General features: G+C 46.4%; 1 protein-coding gene across 1 annotated transcript; it reads right to left on the bottom strand.

Annotated features, from left to right (window-relative positions):
- Nucleotides 1-8,264: 8,264 nt before the first annotated feature.
- On the bottom strand, nt 8,265-11,238 carry TCF21 (transcription factor 21). The gene is made up of 2 exons (NM_001014899.1): nt 10,539-11,238; nt 8,265-8,810 (listed from the first exon to the last, which is right to left on the bottom strand). Exons 1-2 carry the CDS (start codon nt 10,986-10,988, stop codon nt 8,721-8,723), a joined length of 540 nt encoding a protein of 179 aa, NP_001014899.1. The 5' UTR covers nt 10,989-11,238; the 3' UTR covers nt 8,265-8,720.
- Between the last annotated feature and the right edge of the window lie 374 nt (nt 11,239-11,612).

The raw sequence follows: 11,612 nt of genomic DNA, 5'->3' as shown, positions 1-11,612 counted from the left end.
GTATTCACATAAAGTGCAAAAGAAGAAGAAAAACACTCTACTTAGATTCATTACTGAATAATCTCAAAACCCAAGCAGAAAAGTTTAGAGGTGACTGATCCCCAGAGATAGTAGGAATACTGAAGGGAAACATGCATTATTTTGAAAGATACAGTATTTACTATTGACCCTTTCTTGGGATTTAGTGCTAAAAGGAGAATCCACATGTTGTGAGGACCAATGTTTCAGGTTAATTGCCCTTCACAAGAATTGACGGTGATTTTTTTCTTCATTAGAGATTTATTTTTATTTTGGAACAAATATTCATTACCAAATTCTAAAATTGAAATTAGATGATATATTTAAACTAGCCCTTGGTTATAGCAAGGCAATATGAACTTATCTACAAGACAGAGGTATTTCTAAGAAGCCTACTATTAAACTTTATACATTCAACCCCCTTCAAGCACGTGACATGTGCTTGTCACTGTGCAAAGGGCTGGGACACCAAAGTGAACCAGTCAGACACAGCCCCTGCCCTCATGGAGCTAGTGAAGACAAACAGAAACTAAGTAAGCGAAGGGAGAAATGAAAGGAAATAGTGACTACCTGTTATTGATAATGTTCAGATCAGATCAGATCAGATCAGTCGCTCAGTCGTGTCCGACTCTTTGCCACCCCATGAATCGCAGCACGCCAGGCCCCCTGTCCATCACCAACTCCCGGAGTTCACTGAGACTCATATCCATCGAGTCAGTGATGCCATCCAGCCATCTCATCCTCTGTCGTCCCCTTCTCCTCCTGCCCCTAATCCCTCCCAGCATCAGAGTCTTTTCCAATGAGTCAACTCTTCGCATGAGGTGGCCAAAGTACTGGAGTTTCAGCTTTAGCATCATTCCTTCAAAAGAAATCCCAGGGCTGATCTCCTTCAGAATGGACTGGTTGGGTCTCCTTGCAGTCCAAGGGACTCTCAAGAGTCTTCTCCAACACCACAGTTCAAAAGCATCAATTCTTCGGCGCTCAGCCTTCTTCACAGTCCAACTCTCACATCCATACATGATCACAGGAAAAACCATAGCCTTGACTAGACGGACCTTTGTTGGCAAAGTAATGTCTCTGCTTTTGAATATGCTATCTAGGTTGGTCATAACTTTCCTTCCAAGGAGTAAGCGTCTTTTAATTTCATGGCTGCAGTCACCATCTGTAGTGATTTTGGAGCCCAGAAAAATAAAGTCTGACACTGTTTCCACTGTTTCCCCATCTATTTCCCATGAAGTGGTGGGACCGGATGCCATGATCTTCATTTTCTGAATGTTGAGCTTTAAGCCAACTTTTTCACTCTCCACTTTCACTTTCATCAAGAGGCTTTTGAGTTCCTCTTCACTTTCTGCCATAAGGGTGGTGTCAGCTGCATATCTGAGGAGTGCTGAAAAACAGAGTTAGGGGCAGAGGACTTCTCTGGTGGTTCAGTGGTTGAGACTCTGCGTTCCCAATGCAGGGGACACAGGTTTATCCCTTGGCAGAAGAACTAAGATACTGCGTGCCCCACAGGCTGCATGGTGTGACCAAAAAGAAAAAGCAAAGAATTAGGTGCAGGATCCACCATGGATAAGGTGGTGAGGTCTGTTTTAATATTCAGAATGAACTGAAGCAACTTATTATCATAAGAATTTAATAATTCCTCATAATTACTATTGGCTAGATAACTGTTTAGGGAAGCTGCATGTCATTCTTTTGGGCACTTTTTATAACTTAATGACCAGAAGAAAAAAAAACAATATTAATTAGTGCCCGTCATGTAGCAGACATCGTCCCCATACTCTATCTTACCAAAGCAGTCATTATCTTTTTTTTTAATGAAGTTTTTAAATTGAAGTAGAGCTGATGTAAAACATTATGTGAGTTTCAGGTGTACAATATAGTGATTCACAATTTTAAAGGTTATACTCCTTTATACACTTAAAATTGGCTTCCTTGATGGCTAAGTGGTAAAGAATCCGCCTGCAAATGCAGGAGACACAGGAGACGAAACTTCAGTCCCTGGGTCCAGAAGATCCCTTGGAAGGAGAAACAGCAACCCACTCCAGTATTCTTACCTGGAGAATCCCATGGACAGAGGAGCCTGGCAGGCTACAGTCCAAAGGGTTGCAAAGAGTCGGACATGACTGAGCAACTAAGCATACACATTACTCCATTTATAGTTGTTATAAAATGTTGGCTCTATTCCCCGTGTTGTACAATATATCCTTGTAACTTACTCCCTACCTAATAGTTTGCACCTCTTAACCCCTTACTCCTATACTGCTTCTTCCCTCCTCCCTCTGCCCGCTGGTAATCACTAGTTGGTTCTCTATATCTCTGAGTCTGTTTCCTTTTTGTTATGTTCACTAGTTTGTTGTATTTTTTAGTTTCCACATATAAATGATAAGTCATACCATATTTGTCTTTTCCATCTGATTTATTTCACTTAGCATAATGCCTTCCAAGTCATCCATCTTGCTGCAAATTTTATTCTTTTTATAGCTGAGTAGTATTCTGTTGTATATATACATACCACATCTTCTTTATCCAATCATCTGTTGATGGACACTTAAGTTGCTTTATAAATCTTTGCCTTTTGGGCAGCATTTGCAAAGCAGTCATTATTATACCAGTTTTTCAGATGGAAGGGTCAGGGTGCCAAAATGTCATATTTCTTGCCCAAGGATTCAGTTAAAAGCTTTTCCCACTATACCTCCATTAGATGTTGGTCTAGCCTACATAAAAGGCAACAAGTTACTTATTATCACCTAGATTAATTTTAAAATATGGATCTTTTTAGTCATATAGCTTACATTTTAGTCTTATAAAGTCTCTCAAATTATTGCCACTCATCAAGCCACCTTTTAAACTAATGATTCTCACCTATAAATTCAAAACTAGTAATGCCATGTTCTACAGGGAGAAGAAAGAGCAGACTTCATCTGAGTGTCAGGGGTGAGGGCAGTTCAAATATCCCAGCCCCAGTTGATGCCCTCTCGTCCAAACATGTCTGCTTGCTTTATTCCTTTCTCAAATGTACATCCAGACTTCAACTAAGAGGTCGACTTTCAATTTAACTATGGCAACAACCCCACTGTCAATTTCTTTGTTCCAACTGCTCTCCAGCGTATCTTCCTTCACCATAGCCTCAGATACTTAATGATTCACTCACAGTTCAACATTTATTGAGCTGCCATGCCCTTTGCTGGGTGTTGGGCACGAATTATGACATGGCATTGCCTTGAGAAGTCTGGTCTCCTAACTCGAGGACATTCTAAACTGTTCTGCCGGCCTTTTCCACCCCGGTCTCCTCCCTCTGTCCTGGGAAGGGATCTTTAGCCTAGTCTTCAGGGTGGTGAATCTTGCCAAGAACGGGCTGGAGGTGGACCAGCTGAGTCTGCCAGATCGAAAGATCAAAGGCGCCTGGAACCTAGATGCGTGAAGGAAGCCAGCCGGGCTCTCATGATGCCGCTGGCACCTCGCGAGTTTCCTAAGGCGACGCCAGAACTGGGAGAACAGGATGCAAAGCTAAGAAAGGAGGTTTGACTGACGGCTGGCTGGAGCCCACGCCTTTCCTCGTTGGCTGAGCAGAGGTCATTACCCTAGAACCTTCCCCCAGCGGTGTCTCTGCGCCGGGCAGGTCCGCACTGACACGCGCACCAGGCTGCCTCCGAGACGGCGCACGGAGAGGCGTGCAGACCCAGGAGGCTGTGTAGGCTGGGGCTCGTAACTCGGAGCCTCCATTCTTCTCTTCCCGGTAGAAAAGCGTCGGAGGATCCATTCTCTACTCCACCTCTTGGCTCCGGTCCCTTTCCTGTCCGCGAGCTCCACCAGGCACTTGCCCTGCGCTCCCCACCACGTTGAATCCCCTACCCCAGCCCCAGGCCGACTTCCCACCTGCGGGAGGCAACGGACATCGGCGCAGAGCAAATCTATCTACTTCCGCTGGAGTGAAGGGAGAATCTTTGCTGACCTGGCTTTGACCAAGGGACCCTCTGCGCTACCGAGAAGTTGTAGGGGGCCTGAGTCCTGGCAGCCCAGATTTCTCTCCCCTTTAGGGGTCGCAATGGAGCCAACAGCAGTCGGGCCCTAATCTATCCAGACCTTTAATCCATGCCTGATGCCTGAAATTTCTTTGAGAGCCAAAACGAGCGCTCACACACGTCCGTACACCAGGGTCGCACAAATCTGTTATTTTCTGAGGACGAGTGGTTTGCTGTCCCAACCGGCGTTTAAGCTTTAAGAATACACTGCATGCCACCGTGGAGCGAATAGAAAAGCAAGTGAAACTGGAGCCCAGAACATGCAGACTCTTTAAGAAAAAAAATTCCTAGATATTTTATTTCCCTCTGCATTAACGTCCTTTGTCTTTCTAATGAGATAGATCACAGAACAGTGCTTCGAAGAGTGTGGTTTCCGGACCAGCAGCATCAGCCTCTTTTGGGAACTTGTTAGGAGTAGGAATTCTGGGTCCCACTTCGGACCTCTTGAATCTGGAACTAGGGTGGATGGAATCCAGCTATCTGCTTACAGGAGCTGTTCAGGTGATTCCCATACATGTCCAGGAACCGCTGGCTTAATAGCCTCTCTGGGCAGTGTTTCCCACTGATCACTGCTCATAACCGTCAGCTACTGACCTTGTTTTGTTTACCACTTATCTGTTTAGAGAGAAGTCTCTGATGTGACAGTGGGCAAAGCTGCTTGAAGCACAAGGCGTTACCTGTAAGAATCCACAGAAGCAATCAGAACCAGAGAGAGAAAGAGACAAAGAAGCAGAAGGGACTTCCCCCATCTTCAGTTCACTTTCAGTATCTGTCTCTTGCTGAGAACTAGCAGACACGCTTATTTGAAGCATTTCATTTTCCTTACAGGCTTCTACAACCTGCTGTGGTTGTTCTCCTGGTTCTTTCTGAAAGCACCTTCTAAGACAGTTATTATAACTAAGAGGTCACAGACAGGACACTCCCCACCCTCCCACCTCTAACTATCTGACTTGTGGTAAGGAGGGTCCCCCAATTCTTTCAGATGCTGTTTGCCTCCTTCATTTTTTAAAATTAATTTTTATTGGAGTATAGTTGCTTTACAATGTTGTATTTGTTTCTACTATACAGCAAAGTGAACCAGCTGTATATATACATATATCCCCTCTTATTTGAGTAGAGTTCCCTGTGCTAATAAATCACAAAGACCAGAGCAGAAATAAATGAAATAGAAATGAAGAAAACAATAGTAAAGATCAATGAAAAGATAAACAAAATTGATAAATCTTTAGGTAGACTCATCAAGAAGAAAAGGGAAAGGACTCAAATCAAAAAAATTAAAAATGAAAGAAAAGTTACAGCTGATACTGCAGAAATACAAAGGATGGTAAGAGATTACTTATAGAGTAATGAATTACTAGAGTAACTATATGCCAATAAAATTCACAACCTGGAAGAAATGGACACTTTCTTAGAAAAGTACTTTCAAAACTGAACCAGGAGGAAATACAAAATATGAACAGACCAATCACAAGTGCTGAAATTGAAACTGTGGTTAATAATCTTCCAACAAACAAAAGTCCAGAACCAGATGGCTTCACAGGCAAATTCTATCAAACAGAAAAGAGTTAACACCTAGCCTTCTCAAACTCTTCAGCTTGCCTCCTTTAAAACCGAGGCCAGCAGCGACAGGCTTCAGAACAGCACCAGACCCTGGGAAGTAGGGCGTGGTGGGTGGGAGTGCTGATGACCCAGGCAGAAGAGAAGGGCCCCTGGGAAGGAGAGATGTTTAGACTGTGGATGTGTGTGTGGGAGGGGGTGGGGCGGTCACACTGCCCCATGCCAGGGCTAGTGGTAGCCACAACCTGGTCATTCCAGTGTATTTCTTGCTCATTTCAAGAAACAATCCCTGGGTCCCCAAGTGTGCCCAGGCTCGAAGGCTGAGACCCCTGTGCTCAGGGTTTCCCAGTAGCCAGGCACTAGTGTAGTCCTTCTATTTGTTTGTCCCAGTCCCTATCTTTGCTCTCTGAATTTTTCTGGATGAAATTGGAGAACATTGAGGAGTATGGGTAAAGATGTGTGTGTGTGTGTGTGTGTGTGTGTGAGAGAGAGAGAGAGAGAGAGAGAGAGAGAGAGTGAGAGAGAGAGAGAGAGAAAATGTAACCTTCAACATTGCACTGAAGAGGTGTTTTGGTTCCTGCAACAAAAAGACCTTGCTTGTGCCTTATAAACACACCCTCTTGAGCTTCCTGCTCCAGTGCTTTCAGGACGGCTATAGTATAGGTAGCTCACCCCCAGCCACTTAGTACAACTGACCAGTGTTTGCCCGGAGTTTTTCCTTTACAAAGCAATCACAAAAAATAAAAAATATAATTTCATTTGAACGCCACTGAGGCTCTATGAGGCAAAAGAGAAAAGTATGAGTACCGACCGTTATCATTGTCATTATAATCACGTTTATTCCCACTTTCCTAGAGGAGAAAAGTGAAGATCCACACCCTTTCAGAGAAAAACTGGATGTAAAACTAGGGTTTAACTCGTGTGTCACAGTGCACAACTTCAGGCCTCCGGTTGAAAGCACAGGCTGGTGGGAGGCAGGAGGACTTTGTCACAAATTCATTTGCGGTTTGGGGTTGTTATAGAATGAGCAAGCCGACATTTCTCCAGGGGCCGCCTGCGTTGAGAATTTTTTTTTTTTTTAGTGTTCTGTATTAAAAAAAAATGTTTAAACTTTGTGTTGCGGTATAGCTTAGTAACAGTGTTCAGAGTTGTGATAGTTTCAGGTGAACAGCTAAGGGGACTCAGCCCTACATGTACATGTATCCGTTCTCCCCCAAAGCCCCTTCCCCTCAAGGCTGCCACATAGCACTGGAGTGCTCAGAATTTTGAATATTCGCTTTGTAAAATCGTCAGTGGGAGCTCGGAAAATTTGCTGAAGTGGAACACAAACAACTGAGTCACTTTGGGACTCATCTCTGACTTGAACTCTGGATCCGCAGGTCAAGAGTCGACTGTGCCTCTGGTAGAAGCAAATGTGGGAAAGGTGGAGATGGCCAGAGCTTAAAATGATCTCTTGAAGGTCACGTAGAGGGAGAGGGGAAACCAGGAGGAGGGAAGCCTGATACCCTGAGAGTGCAAGTGACAGGCACGCGGATGAGGAACCACTCGCGTTCCCAGTCCTCGAGAACGGAGATGCTAACATGGTAACTCTCTTTGGGAGAGAACGTCCCTCCTGTACAGCGGTTCCCCAGGTCAAGAGCATCCCCGGTTCCTTCCCCTCTGGCTGGGTTGAGGGCAACACCACTAAGCGGCCTTGGGGGTTGGATGGAGGTAAGGGCAGGAGCAAGGGAGCTCTTACTCCAGGTACCAAATCGAGCTGAGAAAAGGGCGAAAAAAATCGAAAAGAAAGAGCAAATGAAGCGGAAGTTTCAAGGCCCTCTGCGAGGAATAACAGTATAAATAACCGAAGACGTCTTGTAAACACTGCGGTCATAACCCCGAACATTAAACAGCCCCGGTGGCATCTGGCTCATCGGCCGCCGCGGGCTGCGCTGGGGCAGCGAGGGAACCCGGTCCCAGGCTCCTCGGACTCGCCTCTCTGTTTATCTCAACTTAATCTTCCCCAACGAGCTGTTCCGTAGCCTGGAAGATGTTTAAATTAAAACCCAGTCCGCCGGAAGTCGTGGAGAGGCGCTGAATGCACTGGCTAACGTAACAGAAAGGCAGGCATGCGCGTTGTTAGAAGTAATTCATTAATTATTAAGAAAACTATATGATACACGTTGCAGCCCCTCGAAAATCGTAGAACACATTCCAGAGGTATGGCATTTACATTTTTCATCGCTCCCTTTATTGCTTCACTCGTTTGCAGTTCTGGGTTGCGTGGGTTCATGTCTGCACCTGGAAGGTTATAGAATGTGGGTTTTACCTTCCTGCTTGTGTTGGCAATTACACTGTGGGGTACCTGAAAATCAGATTTTCCTTTTCTCTTGAATTGTATGACTGTTCTTAACTTTAATCCTTCCCTTTCTTTGTTTAGTTACAATATTTCTATTTGTCTTAAAAGTAATCTGCAAACTTGAGACTCGTTTCTTTTTGAGGTTTCAGTGCAAAATATGATTTGCACCTTCATGGTGGAAACCGTACTTAATCTTTTTCTATCTCTCAAATAAGTTTGGATTGAAGTTCAAAAGGACCACTTTTATTATTGACCTACCCCTATGGTTCCCCACCTTTCTATTCCAAATATATTTTCCAAAAATCACACCAAACGGCAGGGCTTTTAGCAATATAAAGAAAGATTTATTTTTGAAAGTAGCAAAACTTGTTTGAAAAAAATATATCTTTAAGTGAATTACTTTATAAATGTGACTGTCAAAGTCAGCTATTCTATGATCTACATTTTACAACATATTGTACAAAAGATACACATTGATAGGCTCTTATTATCTATTTATATATTTATAATTACATATTGCACTTGGACCAGCAAGGCTCGCAGAGTCATTCACGGTAGAAGTTAATAAAGTTAAATAGATGGGAATCGTTGTAAGTACAGTTGATGTTTCTCTGGTTTGGAAACGAATCTCCTCGTCGCTGTAAAGTGTTCTCGCGGGGTGGGACAGGGAGAGGAGAACTGCGAGGGGGAAGCAGAGACAGAGAGCGGGGAGGGCAAGGGTCGCCTTCCCCGGGGCCCGCTCCCCTCGGGAGCGCGCCTTTCCCAGACTCGCACCTCCAAGGTCAGGACGCCGTGGTTCCACATAAGCGGCTGGCGGTCACCACTTCTTTCAGGTCACTCTCGGGTTTCCCGGCCACCATAAAGGGCCACGTCTGCAGGAGAGAAGAGGGTGGAGGAGGTAAGTGGCCGTGGAGGAGGGGTGGGACGAGGCCGGAGCCGGAGACCAGAGTAAAGGCGGCAGGCGGTAAGTTGGAGAGACCCGTTATCTCTGCAATTCACTCTGTGACCTAATGCGCCCTGTGACTGGATAAAGTAGAAAGCGGCCTTGGCGCCAAGTCACAGCTCGAGGTGATAGAGCAAAGAGGGGCTCACACTAGGTTCGAAGTGAAAACCCAAGAGAAGAAGCACAGCCCAGCGGCAGATGCCGCGGTGAGACTGAGCAGGGAAACCGAGAAGGATCTCGAACCGCTGGGCATCGGGTTCAAGGTGAAGCGCCCTTCTGGCCCTGGTCAGGCTCTTCTGAGGCCCTGGTCAGGCTCCCAGCCCTCTCGCTTTCACCCCCCAGGGATTTCCCTACTTCTAACTTTCATTCCATCACAAAGGCGGGCTTTTCATCACCGTTTCGAAATTAATCGCCAGCTCTTAAAAACAAATAATGTTAATAAAAGAATATCCAGGCGAATTTTCAGACTGTCTTCCTATAAGGCTGAGCAAACACAGCTTTCTCTTCCCTTCTTCCTGACATTTATAATAAAGCTCGCTTAAGGTTTCTTAATCAAGGATGAAGGCAGCAACAGCTGTAAATGAAGGCACTGCTTTCATTTTAGGTCCAGATTTTTAAAAGCTATTTACTCAAGAAAACTTGACTCTTAGTGAAAGGAAAAACACTTTCTATAGCAAAATATGGTTTTGCAACCCCCTCCCATCCACCCCCCCCCCCCACCACTCCTGAAACCAGTTCAGAGAGACCACTCAAACCTTCAAACCTGTCTCCCTAGTGCTGACTGATAAGAAGACTTTTAAGAGGAAAACGTCTCCTTCTTATCATATATAAACAAAGGTGCTAGTTAGTTTTTGTTTTTCTTTAGAGCCCGGAACCCTTAAAATTAAATCAAATGCAAAGAGGGAATGAAAATACATTTCTTAAACAGTAAAATGCCTTTGAGAAAAATATTAGGTTCAATGAGCATTAAGATAAAAAGTAACATGTTCTTAAATCTTGAAGGAGAGTGACCTATTTAATATTATTTATTACATTAACAGTCGTGAGAATGTACTGATTATGTTGATATTTGCTAAAACTTCTGAGATTCAAAAGTGTTAATCATCGACAGAAAAGTGCAGAATATTTAAACAGTTGAGGACTTAGGTGACAGTTATGGGGGGCACGATGTGTTCATATGTAAAGTTCTACGTATGGAAAACTTTGGGAAAGAAACAGAGTGGGATGTTTTTATTTACAAGAAGTAGAGGAGGAGGGAGATCAAGTTCTACTCTAGCTAAAGGAAGAATAAGAGGATTACTAAAATGCCTCCTTAGCGCGTAGCATCTCCTCCGTGTCCTCTGTCCGGCACCAGCCCTGAAGGCACTGGTGCGAGTGTGGGGGATCCCTCCTCTTTGCCAGCTCAACGTGCTTGCAAACTCTTAATTGGGCTGCCACGTCAAACACTCGCATAAATCACCGCGTTCCGCAACTTGGAAGGCAGAGACCGAGGATCATGTGGGGATCGCCCGCACGGTCCCCTAGAGGCACTGGCTGGCGGTGACCAAGATGCGCGGGTCCCAGTCCGGCGCGCACCCTCACACCGGGGACCCACTGCGGGCGCGCTGTGTCCGGGGTGCGGGGGGGCGACACGCCGCCACCACACCCGAAAACTTACCAGGTTGACCGGGTGAATATAACCGTTCTCGTACTTGTCGTTGGCCAGGATCTGCCTCAAGTGGGCGATGTAGCTGGACGCCAGCCTGAGCGTGTCCAGCTTGGAGAGTTTGGTGTCCGGGGGCACCCAGGGCAGGGTGGTCTTGAGCCTGGAGAAGGCCTTGCTCAGCACCCGCATCCGGGCTCGCTCGCGCGCGTTGGCCGCGTTGCGTTGAACCTGTTTCCCCTCCTGGCTGACACCGCTCAAGGGGCTCTTCTTGGTGGGTGCCTTCCTCCTCTTGCCCAGGCCGCCGCGGCCCTTCTGGGGCGACCCGGCCTCGCAGTTGGAGCTCTCCTCGGTGCTCTCGTTGGAAGTCACAAACTCCTTGTTCGAGTCCATTTTCAGCCCGTCGCAGTCCAGCATCTCCACCTCTTGAAGATCCTCCACATCGCTCAGGGAGCCGGTGGACATGTTTGGGGGAGAGGATGAAAGAGAGAGGGAAGGGAGAGAGGAGAGAGGGAAGAGGAGACAGAGACCTCGAAACCAATGAGCCCCCGAATGTGGAGTATGAGGCGGCCACCTCGGGTTGGGGAGCCGGGAGGTGGGGGTCTGGTTGGGTCTCACACCCCTTTCCCTTTCGCAGTGTCGGGAGGAGAAGCCGCGAGGGCTTCTGCGGGCAGGAAACCGACGCGCTGTTTCCCCACCCCCGGAGTCGTGGCCGGAGAGAATTGTGAGAGAGCGCGGAGGAATTCGGTGGACACTAGGAATTTATCTGGGGAATAGAGAGGCGGATCCTTGCCGCCCAGGGGAGGGGCCTGCCAGGCCCCGGCAGAGCTGTTAGACCCCTTTCACAACCCGAGGGAAACTCTCACGCACGGCCCCTGATTTCCAACTTGTAATGGAAACCAACTCCATCGCAGGACGCGAATACCAGTCACCTTCTCCCACTTTGGGATGAACCAGGGAGCACCGGGGCCCACCCAAGCTCCTTTCCCGGGGCCCATCTCTTAAGGCCGGCTTTCCTTCTTAAGAGGTCATAGCTGACTCTGTCTGAGAACTTTAGGAAAACGACCACATCTCTGCTTTTTCTGGGCC

The sequence above is a fragment of the Bos taurus genome, chromosome 9 (assembly GCF_002263795.3).
Source record: "Bos taurus isolate L1 Dominette 01449 registration number 42190680 breed Hereford chromosome 9, ARS-UCD2.0, whole genome shotgun sequence".
Taxonomy (NCBI): Eukaryota; Metazoa; Chordata; class Mammalia; order Artiodactyla; family Bovidae; genus Bos; species Bos taurus.
The sequence above is the reverse complement of the archived record's forward strand: the minus strand, read 5'-3'. Positions and strand labels throughout refer to the sequence as shown.